Consider the following 22730-nt stretch of genomic DNA (forward strand, 5'->3'; position numbering starts at 1 on the left):
GCTCCTGCAGGGCAGGTAGTCAGCAGTACGGCGCATGAATGGGGTGCTGCGTGGGTAGCGAACACTAGGGCAAGGGTGGGGTTAGAGGGTCTGGGTAGGAGGGTGACAGGATGAGAATGGAACGGCGGCGGGGGGACACTGAAGTGGGGGGAAATGGGGAACACCAAAGCATAGAGCGGGTGTAGAGTGTGCGGAGAAATGGGGTAAGGAGGCAATGCAGGAAATGTGAAGAGAATTTGGGGGTGGGGATTTAGGCAGTTTAGGGAGAGCACAGACAGAGGATGCAGGGAATGTAAATGAAATGCAGCTGCAAGTAAAAGGAGGCGGAAGGAAGGGTGTGTGATGAAGTGAATTGAGGATGTAAAAGTAGGAGGAGGCTTCCACGGATGAGAATGGAAGGGGGGGACTGGGGAGTATGGAGGAAACCTAGGATGCTGTAGGGGACACAGTGGAGGTTCTGCACAGAGGCTCGAGAGGATGTGGGAGGGAGGAGGGCAAAGGAGGGGGAGAGGTGGCCTGAGAGGAGGTGGCCTGGCCCAGGAGGTCACAGAAATCAATGGAAGACACTTTGGGAAAGAGGATGTGGGGTGTGTGAGGGCAATTTGGGAGGTGGAGGGAGGGCCCCGTGGGGTGTGATGAGGGCTTGTGGAAGTGAGGGCTGATGGGGGGTGGGTTAGGTCCTGTGGAGCTTCCAGCTAGTTTGGAGGAGGGGGGATCGGGGTGCAGAGCGAGGTGGGGGCATACACAGGAGTGAGGGAGAAGGAGTACAGAGTTGCAGGAATCTGTGAGGACAAGAGGGCCATTAGGCAGCTCAAGAAGAATGTGGTGGATGAGAGACACCACACAGAGCTGGGACTTGTGTGAGAAATTCGTGGGAAGGAGAGAGGCATATGCCCAGGGTGGGGAGACTTGAGAGGGTAGGACAGAGGGGGTGCTTCGATGGTCAGGGGGTGTTTGGATATTATCGGGGTATATGGGTTGCCTGCGGGGAATTAAAATCTCGGCTTTGACATTTTTCTGGTGGTGCGAACTTGAGCAAGTTATTTCTCCGTGACTCAGTTTCCTCATCTATAAAACGCGAATGATAACAGTCAACCCCTCCCAGGGGTGTTGTAAGGACTGAGTGAATAAATAAATGCAAAGTGCTTGGAACGCCATCTGGCATTCAGCAGTGGTTCAATAGATGTTACTCCTTGTTGTGTTACTGGCATAGCCTGGGATAAATTTCAGGCACTGGAGGGGCACTGCATGGTGAATTGGGGACAGATGTCTCTGTGCTGGGGTATCTGGGTGCCGTGGAGTGGAGCGTATTACTACTGAGTGACCCAGGTATTTTCTGGGGAATTGTTGAAGACTTTTGTTGGCTGTGTGAGCTCAGGCAAGTTGCTTAACCTTTCTGTGCTTCCGTTTCCTCACTTGTAAAGTGGAAATGGTACACACAGCTACCTAGAGGCTGACTGTGGGAGACAATTAAGTCATTTACCCATGAGGGGTTTCAAATACTGCCTCACACGTAGCAAGTGCTTCTTCTTGGCATCTAAAGGATATGGGAGTTTTGTTGAATTGTATCGGGGGATGGGATGTTTGGGGAAGGCTTATGTATGAAGTGTGAGGAGAATGTGTGGGTGAGAGATTCCAGGGGCAGGGGAAAATTGGGGGGAAAGCAGGGGTTTGTGGCATGCATGAAGGCAAGCAAAACTGCTGTAAGTGAGGACTAAAGGGGATCTGAAGAGCATTACTGGCCACTGGGGGGGCCCTGGAGATCTGGAAGGGCTATGGGGGTAGCAAGGATACGAGGGCTCGAAGGAGCATGTCAGGTTACGCCGTGGGCACCGAGGTGGGGACAAGGATGCCACAGCGTTCATGGTCAGGAGTAGGTAGCTCTGACTTCTCAACCAATTCCTGTCAGCCCTGTCCACTCACTCCTGGAGGCTTCTTTGCCTCTTTCCTCCCCTCCCCTCCCCCGTCCCTTTCAACCCCTTCCCTCCTTCTCTTCCAACATCCCCTCTACCCAGCTACAAAGGTGGCTGGTCCCTGGGTTGAATATAAGGTCAGAAAGACATAGCGGGTATGGTGTAGACGGGTTTACTGGACCATCGTGAACCTTGAGCAAGGGCAGTTGTGGGCTGTGTCTACATGTGCATGCCTGCTGTTGGACCCACCAGGTTATACCGAGGAGGGTGGGAGCAGGAATGTGCAGAACACCGTCCCTACGGTACCGCCGTATGGATTTGACAGTGGATGTCAGGGGTGGTGGTGGGAGTATCCGGCGTGCTTGTGCGTGTGGAGGGAGGGTGGCACGGAAGTACAGTAGGAGCGCCTTACGTTTTGTTGGCGTGTGCTGGTTTATGTTCAGGGGGCGTGTTATGGGAACACACCGAGATCAAAGTGAAGGGGAGTTATTAGTGGAGCATACTGGGGTGTGTCGCGGTGTTACTGAAATATACTGGAGTATCCGTGGAGGGCTGTTCCGCCAGGTCTCTGGGGGTAGGTAATCGGAGTGCGCAGAGAGCGCGCTTGGCTGTGATTGGAGTGTGTTAGGGCCCGCGGATATTACCGGGGTACGATGAGGGGGTCTGTGTGTGTGCTGGGCCGGGTTTCTGACCTGACTGCAAGACGCAGCAAGGCACGTGTTCGGGTGGCTCTGGGGTGGGGGTGATTGTGGGTATTCTGAGGCGCCTGGAGCCAGGGCGTCTGGGTATTCCTGCTGTATACTGGGGTGCCTGGAATGGAATGGATGTGTAATCCTGATGTACGCAGTGGTGACGTCTAGGGTTTGGGGCTGGTATCTGAGTGAGCCCCGGGCGGCTGTGGAGATACACAGAATAGTTTTGCGTTTAACTGAACTTTGCTGCGTATGTGAGCCTTGCCTAAATGTGCTGGTGGGCTCTGGTGGCCTTCCTGGGGACCATCCACATATTCACACGCAGTTTGCATTTTGCTAGAATCTACCGACTGCATGAAAGAGGTACATTTGAGATATACCGGGAAGTAGATGTCAGCGCTGTCCGCTAGAATTTTCTGCGGCGATGGAGATGTTCTGTATCTGTGCTGTCCAGCGTGGTAGCCACTAGCCGCATGTGGCTGCCAGGCACTTGGAAACGTGGCTAGTGAGACTGAGGAACTGAATTCTTCAATTTAATTTTTAATTAATTTGCATATAAATAGACACAGGCAGCTAGTGGGCACCATATTGGACGCTGCTGAATAAGCAGTTTTACAATACGTGTGGGGACCTGGGGAGTTGGTACTGTAGCATATATATGGTCAAGGAGCTGGGAGAGGTATTATCCAAGTACACGTGTCCTCTAGACCAAAAGACTTGACCGAAGGAAGACAGCGCATGAATTCTATTGCGCATGTGCTACGGTACCCAGCCCTGTGCCGAATACTATGTGTACTATATATAGGGAACTTCCACAGCGACCCCATCAGGTGGAGCCTGTTATTGCCCCGCATTATAGATGAGGAAACTGAGGCCACAAAGGTTGAAGGCGTGGGCTCAAGGTCACAGACGGAAAGTGGCCAGCAGGGCCTCCAGCCAGGCTGTCCGTTGATCCGGCAGCTTAGCTCCCCGTTCCTCACACTGTGCTTTGCTGAATGGATGGGTGGATGGAAGCACGGATGGATGAATGAGGAAAGACTGAGTGGGAGAGCGAGCGCTCTGGGCTCTGAGGGGGAGGCTCGTCAGGGCTGCTGCGAGCATACACACGTGGAGTGGGTGAGGCAGCTCCTCGGAGCGGGGATGACTGGTTCTGGAGCTTGGGCTCAGGTCACCAGGTGGCTGGTGGGGCACGGGCTCTGGGTCTCATGATCCCTTTTCCACCCGCCCCACCCCTGCCCCTCCCCCACCCTCCCCGCCAGTGATTACATCATCAAGGAGAAGACAGTTCTGCTGCAGAAGAAGGACAGTGAGGGGTTTGGGTTCGTGCTCCGGGGGGCCAAGGGTGAGTGGCGGCCGGGGAGGGGACGGGGGAAGGGCTCTCTGACCCAGGGGGGAAGACAGGGAAAGGGACCCCAGCCTGCCCACCACCCCACCCCAGGGTGCTGGTCCCACAGCTACGGTGAGGCCTCCGTGACTTGGGTCTGAGCCCCATCCCCTGCTCGGCCTCTCCACCCCCTCCCCTCCGACCCCGCCGGCTCCTCCCCATCTGCAGCGCAGACCCCCATCGAGGAGTTCACCCCCACCCCGGCCTTCCCGGCGCTGCAGTATCTGGAGTCGGTGGACGAGGGTGGCGTGGCATGGCGAGCTGGACTGCGAATGGGAGACTTCCTCATTGAGGTGAGTCCCGGCCCCCAACCCCAAAGGCCTCTCCAAAGACCCTACCCCTGGCCCACCTTCCACAGACACCGCGCTCTCCTCTGGGCCCCTAGCAACAAATCCTCAGACCCCCTCGTGATCTATGCCAGGATGCGGCTGCCCAAGTCCAGATTCTCCTTTGGCACCAAAGCTTCCCAAACCCCGCCCCCCCCCCCCCCCCCCCGCAGCCAGCCTCTGCTTCTTCAGTGACTCCATCTGAAAGCCTTTCTGAAGTATCTCAGATGACAGAGCTGTTCCCCGCCCCCCCCAGGGCACGCGCTTGCACACATACACACACACACACACAATGCTGGAGGGCAAGGAGGGAGAGAGAGGCAAATAGGGTGGGCCCAGCCCCTTCCCCAACCCTGAGGCCAGGAGAGTTACAGGAACAGAGTGTTGGGGGCTTGCAAGGCAGAGGAGGGTCAAGGGGAGAGAAGGGTGACCGACAGTGCCACATACAGGGCAAGGCAGGAGGAGGCCGCTTCGGTGGGGACCCTGAAGTGGAAAGCATCCCTCCCCTCACCTATTGGGTGTGCTCTGGGGGGTGTCTGTGCCACAGGTGAACGGGCAGAATGTGGTGAAGGTCGGCCACCGGCAGGTGGTGAACATGATCCGCCAGGGGGGCAACACGCTGATGGTCAAGGTGGTGATGGTCACCAGGCACCCGGACATGGATGAGGCTGTGCATAAGAAAGGTGCTCCTCCCCCACTCGTGTGGCCAGGCCCGGGTCCCCCACTGCTACTAGACTTCAATCCTCAGGGAGCCCTAATGGCCCAAGGGTCCCCACCACCACCAGCAGCGTTCCCTCCCCCAGGGCTGCTGGTTCAGGACCTCTGGAGAGGAACTGAGTGAGGGCTCAACATGCATATGCGGATGGCATCTCTTCTCCGAGCTCTGGGAGCGCCAGAGCTCCGCGGTGGTGCACCGGCAGGGGGGAAGGTCACGGGCTTTCCTTCCAGGGTGCTGATGCCTGATCCCGCTCGTTTTTCCAGCACCGCCGCAGGCTAAGCGGCTCCCGCCTCCAACCATCTCCCTGCGGTCCAAGTCTATGACCTCAGAGCTGGAGGAGCTGGGTGAGCTTGCGGGGCTGCTGGGGCCCAGGTGCTGCGGACGGAAAGGGGCAGAGGGAGGCTGGACCGTCCCTTGAGTTTGTTAGTGTTGTTAGTGACCAGGGGTCCTCGTCCTGGTCCTGTCCCCCCGTCCATGGGTCAGACTGTCTCTGGCCTGCGTGTGCGTCGCTGGGAAAGGGCGTCTGAGAGCCGACTGTCCTTCGTCCTCTTACATCTGTTTCTGTGTCGGGGTCTCTCTGCGTCCGTACGTTCCTCTCTGCGGGTCCCTGTTTCCTTTCTAGCCCCTCTCGCTCTGTTCCACCTGAACCCCACCGCCATTCTCCATCTCTCCCTCCACCAGCTCCCCTCACTCCCACTAACAGAAAGGAAGGCGAGCCCCTCCCTCCAGACGGGGCTGTTGCCCCTGCCGGGGGCGGATCAGGCAGCTAGCCGACCGCCCTCACCCCAGGGCCCTGAGGGAGGCGGGCGTTCCAGAAAGGGGGCCCCTCGCCTCCCCCTGAAGTCCTAACTCTTCGCTCCTCTACTGCCTCTCCCCCGGGCTAGTCTCGCCCTGGAAGAAGAAGAGTGGTGAGTGGGCACAGGACTGGCGGGAGGGCCCCCGACCCTATATCCCGCCGGCGGGCTCGCCCCTCCCCCATCCCGGCCCCTCACTGCCCCACTCGCGCTTGCGCACGCCCGCTGGCCACGCCCGCTGGCCGAGCCCGCTCCGCCCCGCCCTCCGGGGGCGCCCCTGGGCTTCATCCGCGTCCTTTGCCCACAGAGTACGAGCAGCAAGTTGCGCCGGTGCCCAGCGTGGAGAAAAAGCGGACCGTGTACCAGATGGCTCTCAGTAAGATGGCCCCGCTCCCCGGGCTGCCCAGGCCCCGACCCCGCACCGCCTGGGGTGCCGCAGCCGCTCCACCCCTCTCCAGGCCCGCGCCCCTTCAGCCACCCCCGCACTGATCACCTTCACGCCTCAGCTTGGCCCCAGCCATCATGAGGCTGAGTTCCCACCCCTGCTTTGAGCCTCTCCGCACTACCTTCTGCCTCCCTTCCATCCTCCCTCTCACGATGGCCGCCCTCACCCCTTCCCATCGCTGGGTCCTGCCTGCCGGGCTGGAGACTGTGTCTCCGAGCAGGGCCGTCGGGCCACCGGGAGGGAGACACGGGTGCCCTTTTCTGGTTCACACAAGACACTGAATGGGCTCCCGGCAGCTCTGTCTCTGCGCCAGGCCAAAGCAAACTTCGTTTCTCTGGCTCTCCGTCCCTCTTCCGCCTCCCCCTAGACAAACTGGATGAAATTTTGGCGGCCGCTCAGCAGACCATCAGTGCAAGTGAGAGTCCTGGGCCTGGTGGCCTCGCGTCCCTGGGCAAACACCGACCGAAGGGCTTCTTTGCCACTGAGGTAGGCAGCCTCGTCTGGGGAACCGGGCCCTTGGGGGGAAGGAAGCTTGAGGGTTGCACAGGGCAACTTGGAGCCTTTACCTCTCTCCTTGCAAATCCTTCCTGACTCCCCCGTGTTAAATGCCCGTCCTACGGGGCACCGCGCTTCCTGGGGTTCCCTCCTTTCTCCCCACTCTGGGCGTCCCCTTTCCTCTCGGCCCATCCTCTTCCTCCTTGTTGTTCCCCCAGATCCCATCTCTCTCACCTCCCTCCACTCTCCATCCTCTCCTGCCCAGCTCTTTCTGTTCATCTCCATCCCACCTCAGGGGTCTCAGGGAAGGTAAAACGGTGTCATGGATGGCGCTCCCTGGCCCAGGCACAGCGCATAATAATAGGTGCTCAACAAGTGGTAGTTATTAAAATATTAATTATCATCTCTGTCTGCGCTCTGCCTGCTAACCTATAGTGGGTGTTGATCACATTTCTGACACTACGATTTTACGTGGCTCATCTCATTCATTCCTTGGAATCATCCTGGGAGGTACACTCGGTTGTGATACAGAAGGGAAACTGAGGCTCAGAGAGGGAGCCGGGATTTCAACCCCAGGCAGTCAGGCAACTGGATCCGTGATCCAGCCACGGCCCTGGCTCTTCGGGTGGGGACCTGCTGGTCCCTTCCTGGCTGCCCTCCTCACTGAACTGGGCCCCTTCGTGGGGACACATCCCCCCACCAGCCCTGCCAGAGCTTTCCCCCCTCCCCCCTCCAGAGGCCACACGGGGCCCTACCTCTGTCTCAGCACTTCCTTCTTCTCTGCCCAGGCCCTGCCCTCTGACCCCACCCTCTGACTCCCTCTTTTTACAGGCCACACCCACCACTGGTGACCAAGGGACCACTGACTCTAAAACTGGGTGCTTTGACTCTTGCGGGACCATGGACCCCTGTGGCAGGCTGGCATAGTCCTCATAATAATGCTTATAAATGCATAAAATAAAACATAATTCGTAAGGGTCAAGAACAGTACATAACCCCGGGGAGTGACAGTGGAAGGGTGTAGCCTCCCGAGCGCCGTGCAAGCCCGAGCCCAGAGTTCAGCTCTCGTGAGTGGATGAAGTTAGGTTACAAGCCCCTTGACCCAAAAATAAAATTTTAAAAAATACGTAAGATAACAGAAGAAGCCAGTTACGCTGAAATACAGTTATCAAAATATTTTTTGAAAGCAAAATTTGCGATATAGTAATGTCGGTGCCTTTTCTTCACCGTGGTAGCCAGAAGGATCTGGTGCTGGATGTTGACTACTCTAATTTCGGAGTCCTAAGAAGCACAAACACTATTTAGAGAAATTTGCAGCCTCTGCAATGAAGAATACAGAAATACCTGTGATTTCTGTCGGGGATACAGTCACAGGTTTTGCTTAGACTGACGTGGGCTGTTGCCCACATCCTTAATTGAGAAAATGTTGTGTTTTAGCTGGAGAATAATGAAAATAAAGATGTAGGGTTTTTCTCCCCATCCAAGTAAGCGTGCAGGGCCCCCCTGAAATCTATCCATAGCCCTCTTAAGGGCTCAACCACCTATTCTAGAAGGCCTAGTATTTATTTATTTACTTATTTACTTATTTATTTATTTATTGGCTGCGTTGGGTCTTTGTTGCTGCACGCAGGCTTTCTTTGGTTCCGTCGAGCGGGGGCTACTCTTCGTTGCGGTGCGCGGGCTTCTCATTGCGGTGGCTTCTCTTGTTGCGGAGCACGGGCTCTAGGCATGCAGGCTTCAGTAGTTGTGGCTCGCGGGCTCAGTAGCCGTGGCTTGCGGGCTCTAGAGCGCAGGCTCAGTAGTTGTGGCGCACGGGCTTAGTTGCTCCGCGGCGTGTGAGATCTTCCCGGACCAGGGCTAAAGCCCGCGTCCCCTGCATTGGCAGGGGGATTCTTAACCACTGCGCCACCAGGGAAGCCCCCTAGTACTTTTACAAGAGCCAAAAATGCAGGTGGCAAATTTTGTATCGAGACTCCTAGAATTTCTCCCAGGTTTAGAGGCAGAGGGTGCTTGGCCACTTCTCAGGGCTCGGCAGAGGGCCCTGCATGCAGGAGCCATCACTTCACACCCATCCTTGGCTTTGCGAGGAATTTGACATCTCTGGGCCTATTAGGGTCATCTTCCGTGCCCACCTCCCCCCAGGGTCGGTGTAAGGATTAAATGTCCATAGGTAAGGGGGAGGGATAAATTCAGAGTTTGGGATTAACAGATACACACTACTGTATATAAAATAGATAAACAACAAGGACCTACTGTATAGCACAGGGAACTATATTCAATATCTTGTAATGACCTATGATATAAAAGAACCAGAAAAACTGAATAACTGAATCACTTTGCTGTACACCTTAATCTAACGCAACATTGTAAATCAACTATACTCCGATATATATATAAAAAAAAAAGTCCTGTCCCAAAAAAAAAAAAGTACATGGGCAGTAGAGCTAGGCAAACCTGCCTCCAAAGCCTGACCGCCTCTAACTTACTATGTCGCTCGGCCCACGCCTTTAATTTTTCTGTGCCTCAGTTTCCTGTTCTGTAACATAGGGGTAAAGCCAATCTTGCTGGTTCTTAGGAGGACTGAATGAGATCAGCTTCTAGTACAGAGGCTCTCAAGGAATGGTGAGCCTCCCCATGCCATAAAATAACAAACGGGAGACCCTACTGTGACCCCCGCCTGCGCCCCAGAGACCCCACAACAACATTCCAGGCTCGGTACGGAGTCTCTAGTAACAGATTAAGGCCAGTCCTGTTTTCATTTATTCAGCAAATGCATGGAGTACCCACCAAGTGTCAGGTTGCCGGGGGGCCAGCCCCTCCCTGCATGAACCTCCATTACAGGACAGACAAGATCCTGGCTCCAAAGACACCCCCAGGTGGGCCCAGACACTGGCCAATAGTATAACCAGCTGCCAGCCTGCCCCCATCTCCTAGAAATGAAACACCTGAGGTCTTCATGGGGCCTCCCTTTCCTCTGGATCCTGGAGGCCAGTGGTCATCTCCCCTTTTCTTCTCCCTCCTGGGGTCTGTCCCTGGGCCTCCCCCAAGCCCTCCCTCTCATGTTGAGGGCTCTCTCTGCCCCCATCTCTGCCCTCACCTCCCACCAGCCACCCTGATCTCTCTCAACCCCTGAGTCAACACAGGGACCCCTCTGTGACCTTCCTGCATCTCCGTGCCTCGCTCAGTGGGTGGTCTTGTTCTCATCTGGGTCTCCATCTCCCATCTGTTTCGGCTTCTCTCCCCTCTTCACTCTCCCACTTGGACTCCGCTGCACCTAAACCAGGGGGGCAAGCGGGCAGTGTGGAAGCCCAATGTGCCCCCCAGGCTCCTTTTAACGGACCTGCACCACCGTGGACAGGGCAAAAGATTGTGCAAGACGCCACTGTTTAAAAACTTAAGGATGGAGAGATTTCAACCCTCCCTGAAAAACACACCTCTGCGTAAAACCTAAGGGGGGCTGGGAGGACCCTCTGCACCAACAGTGAGGGTGCAGACCCCAGGCAGATCCGCTGTAGGTCAAGGCCCCTCTTGGGCTCTGTCTCCTCCTAGGGCTCTGCAGTTTACCTGTCTGTCCTCCCCTCTGCGTGGCTTTGCTTTTCTTGGCTACTGTCCGTTACCTGGTGACTGACCGCCCTGGGGGGGGGTCCCCTGATCCCCCCCTCCCACATCTTGGTCTGGGTGGTCTGGGCTCTGGTTTCAGCCATTCTCTGGACTCAGTTTCTCCCTCTGGTTATTTTTACCATATCATCTTGGTCGCATCCTCTGCCTCTTCCCCTCCCGGGGCATGTCTGGACCTCCTAGGGTAGCTCTGGCCCTCTCCATGGCAGAATCTCTCAGGACTGCCTTTTTCTCCCTGCCTTGCTGGGTCCCTCTTTCTCCCCATGGCTGTCTCATGTCCCCTCCTGTCTCTCCCCTACACCTCTGGAGCCCCATCTCTGCCTCTGTCTCCCCACCTCTGTCTTTGTCTTGCTCTGTCTCTCCATGTGCCTCCCCCTCCGATATCTTCCCCCTCACCCCTTCCGGGGGCTGCCTCCCTAACGCGAATTTCCCAGCCCATCTTCAGCCTCTAGCCTGTGCACGGCACCAGGGCGCACTCTGCCATGGAGGCACCAGACCCACAGCGACCCACGAGGTGGCACAGGAAGAGGGCGGGACCTCTGGTCAACTCGCTGGGGAGGAGTCTGCCCGGCAGTTGGTGACGTGACACGCACCTGGCAGACTCTGATTGGCTGCCCCCTCTGCGCGGGAGAGACCGCTCCCCGTTTGTTGGGGGAGGTCAGCCTGTCTCACCTTGAGTCCGTCCACCCCTCAGGCAGTCACTCCTAGCCTCCTCAGACGCCATTATGGCTCCTCTGTCAGTCAGACATCTCCTCTGCCACTATGATCCCTCTTGTGCCAAGCTAACCCATTATTTGATCCCTTTTCCACTTAGAAGGTCTTCTGCCAGTGTGCCAATATGACGCCTCTCCCTTGAGTCTGGACCCTCTTCAGCTAGGGGAACCCTTCCTCTATCACTCTAACCCTTCCCCCGTTATTCTGTCCCCTCCCCATCACTCTGACCCCTTCCCTGTCACTGTGATCCTTCCCCATCACTCTCTCAAAGGAACAGGACTAGGGTTACATCATCAGGGTGCTCCCCCCATTTTGTCAAGGTGTCCTTCATTCTACAAATATTTATTGAGCAACTACTATGTGCTGGACCTGCTGCTCGGCCCTGGGAGTATAGGAGGGAACCAGCCAAACAAAGTTACCTCCCTTAGAGAATTGACACTGGTGGGGGAGTGGGGGTATTTTGCGGAACTGGGTTCTGCTGTATATAAGAGAAACCCCCAGATAACAGTGGCTTGAACAAACAAATGCTTATATCTCTGTCGTCTTGAACAAGTCTGGAGTAGGGAGTCTGAGGCGGGTGTGGCAGCCTCCATGGTCTTGAAGACCTAGAATTCTTCTCACCCTAGCCACAAAGTCACCTCGTAGTCCAAGAGGCTGCTGGAGCTCCAACTGTTGCACCAGCATTCCAGGTAGCAGGAACAAGGAAGAGTGAAAAGGTAGAAGTAGAAAGGAGGGCACATTGTTGCTTCTTGGGTTACCTCTGATGAGACTTCCCAGAAGTAACACACAACACTTCCACTTATGCATCTGGGCCGGCTTTAGTCCTATGACCACACCTAGCCACAAGGGAGGCTGGGAAATGTAGTCTCTCAATAGGTGCCAAATAAGATGGGGGTTTTCTTACCAAAGAAGAAGAGTAGGATGGGTATTGGGTAGGCTACATGCCCAGGGAGACAGACAATAAACAAGTAAGCAAGTAATTATAATAACTCTAACCTAGGGTAGGTGGAGGAAATTACGATGCAGAGTAATAGGAGGAAGGCTTTCCAGGGAGGAGACATCTGGAACTACCAGATCCCACCCAGTGTCACCCTGCTGTCTGATGTCATCTCCCACCCCTCAGCCCTTGGCTCACCCACTCCAGACACACTGGCTTCCTAACTATTCCTTGAACACAGCAGGCTCACTCCCACCTCAGGACCTTTGCACTTGCTGCTCCTTCTGCCTGCAATACTCTTCCCCGGGATACATCCCTGGCTGCTTCCTTCAGGAGTTTGCTCAGGTTGTACCGTCTCAGCGGGGTCTTCTTGACTGCCTGATTTTAAATTACAGTCTCCCTCTCTTCTGTCGCTTACCTCCATCTGACCCACGTCGTATTTTACTAATTTATTTTGTTTATGGTCTGCCTGTCCTTCACGTGGGCAGGGACTTTTGTCTGTTCTGTTTACGGCTGCATCTGCGGCATCTAGAACAGCCCCTGGCATGAATCAGGTGCTCCATAAATATCTGTGGAATGAATGAATGATGCAAACACAGAAATAGTCCCAGTCCAAGGTGCGGGCAGTGAGAGGCGTAGCACAGGTGCATTCTATGAAGGTCTAGAGCATCACTGTCCGCTAGAGCGCTCTGTGAGGATGGAGATGTTCTCCATCTGCACTGTCCAATATGGCAGCCACCAGCCATGAGTGACAACTGAACACTTGAAATGTGGCCAGTGTGATGGAGGAAGGGAGTTTTCAACTTCAGCTTATTTAAATTTATTCAAATTAATTGAAATGTACATCTGAATGGCTAGTGGCCACTGGATTAGGAAGTGCAGGGCTAGAGGAAGGGGGTGGCCAGGCCAGGGTGGGGGCCAGGATGAGAAGCAGTTTTCCCTTAGCAGAGAGTGGGGAAGGGATTTTCCAGGCAGAGGGAACAGCAGATGCTGAGGCTCTGAGCTGAGAAACAGCACAGGGAATTCAGAGAACTGGGAGTGGTTAGAGCAGGGGGACAGGAGGGGGCGTGGTGGGGAGGTGAGGGCACTTAGGGTCACACCCCAAAAGTGGGGACCCCATCCAAAGAGGCCTTCCTTTCTATGAACTTCTGGTCTCAAAGACGGAGAAGGAAGACACGTGGGGCCACCTGGCAGAAGCAGGGGAGTCGGGGCCCGAGAGTGCCTGACATTGGCTTGTTCATTTGACACAAGCTTATAGAACACCAGGCCTGTTTGGGGACTGGGGACCTAGCAGTGAACCAGACTGATAAAGTCACTGCCCTCAGGAAGGTTGCATTATGACTTCTGTGGGCCTTTGGCACTTTTTGCCCCTCCTTCCTAAAAAAAAAAAAAAAAAGTTAAAAGTCAAAGTTTTATGACTGAATTATAATTATTTTTCCCTCCTATTTGAAAAGAAATTAAAACATTTCCCCTAAAAGTATCGTGGGCCCTTGACCCTGTACCCACGGTGCCTGGGATAATGTCTGGTGTCTTCAGGGAGCTGATGTTCTCGCCAGGAAGACAGACAGACAGTAAGCAAGAAGTGAGAGAAGTGTTATGAAGAAAACAGGACAGGGAAATGCAGTAGGCAGTGACTGGGAGGGGTATTTGAGCAGAGGACATAAAGATGGAAAGGAATCGGTGATGACCGGGAGGAAACCATTGCAGAGAGAAGATCCAGGACTTGTAAGTGTCCTAAAGCAGGGATGAACCTTGCGGCACTGCAGGAGCAAGAAAAGGTGGGTGTGGTGGGACCAGAGTGGGAGATATAGGCAAGGGCTAGATCATACACGGTGTCTTAAATCACCGTGATTCTTAATCTAAAATCAGAGCCTGAGATAAGGATGCTTGAGACAATGATTTCCTAAGGGGGAACCTGTAAGGGCATGGGGGAGACAGGATGGGCTGCAGAGAAAGTCAGCAACCCTGGTCCCCACTGGAGTTTGCCTTCAGCCTGGTCCCTTGGGGAGCTCGGGAGTGTGAATTGCAGGATGGAGATGATCACTCCTTAGACCTTCCTGTCAGTTGGCTGCAGGCTGCTCCCAGAAGTGGGGGCATGTAACAGCTTGGGCACGTCAACGCCTTTGGAGGGGGAATGATTCTTCAGAGCAAGGGGCAGCCAAGTGTTGCAGGCAGGTGACACAGTGGCTGGGGATGGGCACAGCATCCTGGCTGAGGAGATCTGGGTGGGCACAGGCAGTGTCTACCCCAGGGGGCTTTGAAGACCAGACTTGGGAACTCGGATCCCTTCCTAACTGATGTGAGATGCTAGTGTAGAATTTTAAGCAGGGCAATAACATGATCAGAATTTCTTTTAGAAAGATCCCTCTGACTCTTGCGTGGAAAGCAGACCAGGAATGGGTGGCAGGACAAGGGGGGCAGCCAGGCGACAAGGAAGAGGCTACTGCCGTCATCTAGGCAGGCAGTGGTGGTAACTTGGACCTGGGCAGTGACAGCAGGGGTGGAGAAAAGTGCCCAGATTAGTGATCGGCTTGGGAAGCAGAGCAGACAGGCTCAGTTGATAATCTGACGTTTTCCCCCTTTCTCCCTGCTGCCACTGTCAGGACTCAGAAACCTTTCCCTACCCCAGAATTCCCTTCCCTCTCCTTCACACCCCTCTCCCTTCCTGCAGAGGCTGGGGAAGGAATGGAGGATGGCTGTGTGGGGAATCCATGGATTTTCATGCCCTGACTGATGTTTCTCTGCTCTCTTTTCTCTCTCCTCCTCTGACTGCCAACCCAAAGTCGAGCTTTGATCCCCACCACCGCTCCCAGCCAAGTTATGAACGTCCTTCTTACCTGCCTCCAGGACCTGGGCTTATGCTCCGGCAAAAGTCTATTGGTATGTCACCTGCAAGGGTGGGTGTAAGGGATGCCAATGGGGAAAGGGGAGGCTGGGAGGGTGACAGTTTATGGGGAAAACAAGGGAGCCTGGGAATGTTCTTTTCTCCTTCCATATGTGACCATCAAGTTGGGCGAAGAGCTCAGGCTTTGTTGCTGGGCAAACCTGGGTTTGAATCCTGGCTCTTGTCCATCCTGGCTGTGTGACCCAGGGCAGGCAGCTTCACTTCTCTGGGCCTAGGGCTCTGCATCTAGAAAATGGGGACATCATTGCCCCTGCCTGGATGCAGTTAAGTCAAAACCACCACAGACCCTGGTTCATTCTCTCTTATGCCAGAGTCCATTCATTCATTCATTCATTCTACAAATGTTTAGTGAGCACTACCATATGCCAGGCTAAACTGCTGGGGATTTGTCAGGGAACAAAACAGACTAAAGGGTCCTGCCCGCATGGAGCTTACCTTCTAGCTGGGGAAGACAGACAACAGCTTATAAGGATAAGAAATAAGAAAATGATATAGTATGTTAGCTGTGTTAAGTGCTATGGAAAAAAATAGAAAAAGAGGAGAATGAGTTGAGATGTCAGGAGTGCTGGGGGGCAGGTGTGAGCTGAAACTTGGAGATGAAGTGGGGAGCCATGGGACTATCTGGAAGTAAGGCATTCCACACAGCAGGAACAGCCAGTGCAAAGGTCCTGAGGTAGGTAGGACCGAGCTGCCATTTGCTAAGAGAGCAGCTTGGGAAGATCGTGGGGAGGAGATCGGGAGCTCAATTTGGGGCCTGCTTAGTTTGAGATGCCAGTGAGACATCCAAGTGGACGCAGCATTTGGATATAGAAGCCCGGAGCTCAGGGGCAAGGATTGGGTCCGAGACAAGCATGGGAGTCTTCAGCAGGGAAGCAGTGAACGAAGCCATGACACTGGTTGAGATAGTCAACGGAGAGCGAGTAGTCAGAGGGAAAAGGGAATCAAGGACTGAGCCCTGGCCGTCGATAAGGAGGCAAAAGATTCCACTCCTCCAGTTCCCTCCAAGTTGTTTTGCTGTTTGGATCTAGCTTTTCCCCAGCTTCAGTGTCCACAGTCCACCAGTGTGTGTCATTTGCCTAGTATCAGTTACCTATACATCTGCCTGACGTTGCTTACCTATGAACTGGCTCCCTCTTTTAAATATTAGCCTCACCCTAAGCAGTGCTATCTGTGAAATCACAGATCTGATGTGCTAATTACATTTCTTTTCTGCACGTACATGAAAAGAAATCTGTAAGTATGCCCAGAAACACGGTATCTCTTCCTGGTTCAAGCCATTTTTGCTCATCCCAAGCGACCGCCCGCATATACCTTGCCTTTGGGCGAATTAGAAAAGGCGCCCCCTCCTGGCCCTGGAAGGAAGTTAAGCTGAATTCCGCCCGCCCCCCCCACCCCGGGCACACACCACACCTCTCTTGCTCCCTCTGCCGTTTGCTGTTGTGCAGTGCACAACCTGTATTACTGTATCAAACGGATTTGGATTTATCACATCTGGGTAAGCTCTAGACCAACCCATGTTCTTCTTAACATCTACTGGGTGTCATTATTATTATCATTGTAATATTGAAGTTCTGTGGGACAGGGGAACAGAGAGGCCACCCCTTCCCATCCTCACCCTGCTTCTGGATCCTCCGTGTCTTTCCAGGGGCTGCAGAAGATGAGAGACCCTACCTAGCACCCCCAGCCATGAAGTTCAGCCGCAGCCTGTCTGTGCCTGGTTCGGAGGACATCCCGCCGCCGCCCACCACGTCCCCACCAGAGCCCCCCTACAGCACACCTCCAGCCCCCTCTTCCTCCGGCCGCCTCACTCCCTCTCCCCGGGGAGCGCCCTTCAACCCCGGCTCAGGTGTCCCCCACCCCGCCTCGTCACCGTCGTCCTTCGATGGGCCCTGCCCTCCTGAGAGCCGTGTAGGGAGCCGTGAGAAGAGCTTGTACCACGGCGGGGCCCTGCCCCCTGTGCACCACCCGCCCCCCACACACCAGCCGCACGCTCCGCTCCCCCAGCCACACCACCACCACGCCCACCCGCCGCATCCCCCGGAGATGGAGACAGGCGGCTCCCCCGATGACCCCCCACCGCGACTGGCTCTGGGGCCCCAGCCCAGCCTGCGAGGCTGGCGGGGCGGCGGGCCCAGCGCGACCCCGGGGGCCCTGTCCCCGTCGCACCACGGCAGCGGGGGCGGGGTTAGCGGCTCCTCCCAGGCCCCGGCCCTGCGCTACTTCCAGCTGCCTCCCCGGGCGGCCAGCGCGGCCATGTACGTGCCGGCCCGTTCGGGCCGCGGGCGCAAGGGCCCGCTCGTCAAGCAGACCAAAGTCGAAGGCGAGCCCCAGAAGGGCAGCGGCCTTCCGCCCACGCCCTCGCCCACGTCTCCGGCGTCCCCGCAGCCGCCGCCGGCCGCGGCCGCCCCGTCGGAAAAGAACTCCATCCCCATCCCCACCATCATCATCAAGGCTCCATCCACCAGTAGCAGCGGCCGCAGCAGCCAGGGCAGCAGCACCGAGGCGGAGCCCCCGACCCAGCCCGAGACCGGGGGCGGCGGCGGAGGGGGCGGCGGCGGCGGCGGCTCCTCCGCGCCGAGCCCCGCCCCGGCCATGTCGCCAGTGCCGCCGCCCCCCTCGCCCGTGCCCGCCCCCGCCTCGCCCAGCGGCCCGGCCACCCTCGACTTCACCAGCCAGTTCGGAGCGGCCCTGGTCGGGGCGGCTCGGAGAGAAGGGGGCTGGCAGAACGAAGCCCGCCGGCGGTCTACGCTCTTCCTTTCCACCGACACGGGGGACGAAGAGGGCGGCGAGAGCTCGCTGGGCCCGGGGGCGCCCCCGGGCCCCCGGCTGCGCCACTCCAAATCCATCGATGAAGGCATGTTTTCGGCCGAGCCCTACCTCCGGCTGGAGTCCGCAGGCGCCGGAAGCGGCGGCGGCTACGGGGGCTACGGAGCCGGCAGCCGAGCCTACGGGAGCAGCGGAGGCAGCAGCGCCTTCACCAGCTTCCTGCCGCCGCGCCCCCTGGTCCACCCGCTGACCGGCAAGGCCCTGGACCCAGCCTCCCCGCTCGGGCTGGCCCTGGCCGCCCGAGAGCGGGCGCTGAAGGAGTCCGCGGAGGGCGGTGGGGCCCCCCAGCCCCCTCCGAGGCCCCCGTCGCCCCGCTACGAGGCTCCGCCGCCCACGCCGCACCACCACTCGCCCCACGCCCACCACGAGCCGGTGCTGCGTCTCTGGGGAGCCCCCCCGCCGGACCCGGCGCGCCGGGAGCTGGGCTACCGGGCCGGGCTGGGCAGCCAGGAGAAGTCCCTTCCGGCCAGCCCGCCAGCTGCCCGACGCTCCCTGCTGCACCGCCTGCCGCCCACCGCCCCCGGGGTCGGGCCCCTCCTGCTGCAGCTGGGGTCCGAGCCCCCCGCCCCGCACCCCGGGGTGAGCAAACCCTGGAGGTCCGCAGCCCCGGAGGAGCCCGAGCGGCTGCCCCTCCACGTGCGGTTCCTCGAGAACTGCCAGCCCCGGGCCGGTGGGGCGGGGGGCAGGGGGCCCCCCTCGGAGGACGGGCCGGGGATCCCGCCGCCCAGCTCTCGCCGGTCCGTGCCCCCCTCGCCGACCTCCCCGCGGGGCAGTGACGAGAACGGGCTCCCCCTGCTGGTCCTGCCGCCCCCCGCCCCCTCGGTGGACGTGGAAGACGGCGAATTTCTCTTTGTGGAACCGCTGCCCCCGCCCCTGGAGTTCTCCAACAGCTTTGAGAAGCCCGAATCGCCCCTCACGCCGGGGCCGCCCCACCCGCTGCCGGACCCACCCACCGCGGCCAGCCCAGCGCCCCCTGCGCCGCCCCCTGCCGTGGCCGCCGCCCCTCCCACGCTGGACTCCACCGCATCCAGCCTGACTTCCTATGACAGCGAGGTGGCCACGCTGACCCAGGCGGGCCCCGCAGCTGCTGGGGACGCGCCTCCGCCGGGCCCAGCAGCCCCAGCCGCCCCGCCTCCCCCTGCCCCGCAGCCTGGCCCAGATCCTCCAGCTGGTACAGATTCTGGTATCGAGGAGGTGGACAGTCGGAGCAGCAGTGACCACCCGCTGGAGACCATCAGCAGCGCGTCCACGCTGAGCAGCCTGTCTGCCGAAGGCGGGGCTGGCGGCGGGGTGGCCAGTGTGGCCAGTGGGCCGGAGCTTCTGGACACGTATGTGGCCTACCTGGACGGCCAGGCCTTCGGGGGCAGCGGTCCTCCTGGCCCACCATACCCGCCGCAGCTCATGACTCCCTCTAAGCTCCGGGGCCGGGCGCTTGGGGCCAGTGGAGGCCTGCGGCCCGGCCCCGGTGGGGGACTCCGAGACCCTGTCACTCCCACCAGCCCCACCGTCTCGGTGACGGGGGCTGGAACCGATGGGCTGCTGGCCCTGAGTGGTTGCTCAGGACCTTCGATGGCAGGTGTGGCCGGCGGTCCAGGGGCTGTAGAGCCAGAAGGCCCACCGGTGCCCTTGCCATCCGCCTCCTCCCTGCCTCGGAAGCTGCTGCCCTGGGAGGAGGGCCCGGGTCCACCACCACCACCCCTGCCTGGGCCCTTAGCCCAGCCTCAGGCCTCAGCCTTGGCCACAGTAAAAGCCAGCATCATCAGTGAACTCAGCTCCAAGCTTCAGCAGTTTGGGGGCTCCTCGGCAGCTGGCGGCGCTCTGCCCTGGGCCCGGGGAGGCGGCGGGGGAAGCGGGGACGGCCACCACGGGGGAGCCAGCTACGTCCCAGAGAGGACTTCCTCCCTGCAGCGGCAGAGGTGAGCCGGGGGCTGGAGGTTGGCAGTGGAGGCCAGAGGGGCTGGCTGTGGGTAGCAGAGACCGTCTTCCACATAGCTGTGTCCCTTTAGGGTCCCAGGTGGTAGAAAGAAAACAGAAGCCAGGCTGGCTTGGAGAAGTTTGCCCTCAAAGAAGCATGCTTTCCCAGCCACTTGAAATTTCCCTTTATCTCAGTAGCTTCTGTGGTCTCCTCCCGTCACCATGACAACCCACATTCCATGATGAACAAAAAGAGTGATCAACAGAGGAGGAGACTGGAGCACAACTTGCCCGATGTCTGTTTCCTTGGTGGGCTGTCAGTTCTGGCAATCCCTGAAATCTTCAGGTCCCTCGAGCCCCGTGTTGGTCAAGGCAAGATGCTTCAGGGCACGGTCCATGGTCACAAGTGTGGTTCTGCAGCCAGGCTTTTTTGGATCCTGGTTGCAGCCCCGCACTTTCTAACTGGGTGACCTTAGGCAAAGGGATCCACCTCTCTGTAGAAGAGGAACAGCACAGAACCTTTCTAAAAGGGTTTTTGAGGGCATGGGATGGGGGAGGGGAGGGGTCTCTTACAAAAGCCCAGCAAGTATAGATGGAGAAGTCCAGGAAGATGCAGAAGTTTTCTAAAGCAGCTAGCGAGTTGGAACGGCCACAGAGTTCAAGCCCATTCAAGACCTTCTAATCTTAGGGAAAGCATAGAGTCACATTCCTGATTCAGACACACAGAGCGAGTGGGGAGAGGGTTTTTTTTAATCCTCGTTCTGCAGAGCTCACCCTAATTCTCCTCGAGGGTTTGATATCCACATGGTGATATTCTGAGGTGGTTTTTGAGGTCTTTGAGATCTTAAGGCATCTCACTGATGATTCTTAAGTCTGGTGAGAGGAAAGGACGCTTAATTTAGTTAACAGATCACCAATAATTGATTTGTCATCTGTTCTGTACCGGGTGCCCTTCAGGGTGAGAGGGACCCCACAATGGACGAAACAAGCAGAGCATTTCCCTCATAGACCTCACAGCCTAATGAGGCAGAGGCGGGGGCCAGGCAATAAACAAAATCATTGTCATCATCCTAGGGGAAAAAATGCAGTAACGCGATGGTTAGAGAAAGTCAAATAACGGGCGAGCTGAGCAGAGACGAGGAGGGAAGGAGGCAAATCGTTTGGCTCCCTGGGGGAAGAGAGAGCTAGGCAGAGGGAACTGTTCAAAGGCCCTGAGGCAGGGACTGTTCTGGAGGGAGCTAAAGGGATGAGGGGAACCTTTTCCTCCCCTTGTTTCTTCTCTCTTTCATCTCCCTCTCCTCACCTCTCTCTCTCTCTCTCTCTCTCTCTGTGTCTCTGTCCCCCGTCCCCTTCCATCTCGCTCCCTTGAATGCTCATCCTCTTTTTGTTCCTCTCTCACTGTCTCCCTGTCTTCCACTCTGCTGTGACTGGCCATACCCGGAAAGGCAGTATAGGGTAGTGGTTAAGAGCTCAGACTTTGGTGCCATATAACCGGGCTCTGCCACTTCCTGGCTGTGTGTCCTTAGGCAAGTTGCTTAACCTCTCTGTGCTGCTGATAATAATAGTAACCTGCATCAGGGCTGTCACGGGGATTCCATTGAGATGGCGATACGTAAAAGCACTTAGAACAATGCCTGGCACACGTGAGCATCAGTAAGTGGTGGTGATTATTATTATTATCACTTAATGTCTCTTTTTCTTTCATCTCTCTTGACTGTCACCCTCTCCCTGTCCTCTCATTTCTCTCCCTTCATTTTCTGTCCTGACATCCATCTTACCCCCTCGCTTGCCCCTTCGATCTCTCCCTTTCTCTCTCCTCCAACTCTCTACCCCTGTCCCATGTCTCTCTTCCTCTCCCTGTATCTTGACCTCTTCCTCTTTCTCACCCGCCTTTGCCCCCCCCACCCCCACCCCCCGCCGCAACCCTTCTCCTCCACCCCTGCCCCGTTGTCACATTCCAGACTCTCGGAAGACTCCCAGCCCTCGCTTCTCTCCAAACCTGTCAGCAGCCTGTTTCAGAACTGGTCCAAAGCGCCTCTGCCGCCCCTCCCCACAGGAGGCGGGGGCTCCGCTTCGGCCGCTGCGGCCCCGGGGGCCACCTCGCCGTCGGCCACCTCCTCCTCCACGTCCGCCCGCCACCTCCAGGGCGTGGAGTTCGAGATGCGGCCACCTTTGCTCCGCCGGGCCCCGAGCCCGTCCCTGCTGCCCGCCTCGGAGCACAAGGTCAGCCCCGCGCCCCGGCCCTCCTCCCTACCCATCCTGCCTGCTGGACCGCTCTACCCGGGCCTCTTTGACATCCGCGGCTCCCCCACCGGAGGGGCAGGAGGCTCGGCTGACCCCTTCGCCCCTGTCTTTGTGCCACCGCACCCCGGGATGTCCGGGGGTCTCGGCGGGGCCTTGTCAGGGGCCTCGCGCTCCCTCTCACCGACCCGCCTGCTCTCCCTGCCCCCGGACAAGCCGTTCAGCGCTAAACCTCTGGGGTTCTGGACCAAGTTCGACGTGGCCGATTGGCTCGAGTGGCTGGGCTTGTCTGAGCACCGAGCCCGGTTCCTGGACCACGAGATCGATGGCTCCCACCTGCCCGCCTTGACCAAGGAGGACTACGTCGATCTGGGGGTGACCAGGGTGGGCCACCGCATGAACATCGACCGGGCTCTCAAATTTTTCCTGGAGAGGTGATGGCTGGCCCGGACGGACCAGCCCGTCCACGGAACCCTTGAGCCTGCTGGCCTCTTGACCTCTGAACCCTGACCTTCATTCTCTCCCCGGGCCAGGGACTCTGCTAAAACTGCACCCTGACTCGTCTCCCAAGGCCGGAGGTCACCAGGTGGCCTGATCTGGCCAGACATTGGCACCTCACAGGAGGGGGCAGCTGACACAAGACTGTGTGTGTGTGTGTGAAGCGGGGAGTGGAGTTGGGTGGGGGGGGCGGGAAGAAATCACAGAGGGGGATGAAGAAGGAGGGAAGGGTCGATTCTGGGGAGGAGGGGACAGACAGAGCCATAGAGGGTCAGCCCTGAGCCTGACCGGATGGGGGTCGTCCCCCAGG

General features: G+C 57.6%; 1 protein-coding gene across 7 annotated transcripts in view; it reads left to right on the top strand.

The window, feature by feature from the left end:
* Window positions 1–22573, top strand: part of SHANK1 (SH3 and multiple ankyrin repeat domains 1) — a 47266-nt gene extending 24693 nt beyond the window's left edge. For 3 of the 7 annotated variants that reach the window (XM_060131613.1, XM_060131612.1, XM_060131614.1), the window contains 10 exons: window positions 3865–3947; window positions 4158–4282; window positions 4863–4998; window positions 5297–5377; window positions 5918–5941; window positions 6135–6203; window positions 6640–6758; window positions 14820–14916; window positions 16587–19683; window positions 21127–21533. In XM_060131613.1, coding sequence (XP_059987596.1) covers window positions 3865–3947; window positions 4158–4282; window positions 4863–4998; window positions 5297–5377; window positions 5918–5941; window positions 6135–6203; window positions 6640–6758; window positions 14820–14916; window positions 16587–19683; window positions 21127–21172 — 3877 coding nt within the window. In that variant the 3' untranslated portion in view covers window positions 21173–21533. Of the gene's footprint in view, window positions 1–3864; window positions 3948–4157; window positions 4283–4862; window positions 4999–5296; window positions 5378–5917; window positions 5942–6134; window positions 6204–6639; window positions 6759–14819; window positions 14917–16586; window positions 19684–21126; window positions 21534–21642 lie in introns of those variants that run through there. The other 4 variants (XR_009537188.1, XM_060131616.1, XM_060131617.1 and 1 more) reach the window with 4 other exon arrangements.
* The last annotated feature ends 157 nt before the right edge of the window (window positions 22574–22730 follow it).

This window comes from Lagenorhynchus albirostris, chromosome 19 (assembly GCF_949774975.1).
Source record: "Lagenorhynchus albirostris chromosome 19, mLagAlb1.1, whole genome shotgun sequence".
Taxonomy (NCBI): domain Eukaryota; kingdom Metazoa; phylum Chordata; class Mammalia; order Artiodactyla; family Delphinidae; genus Lagenorhynchus; species Lagenorhynchus albirostris.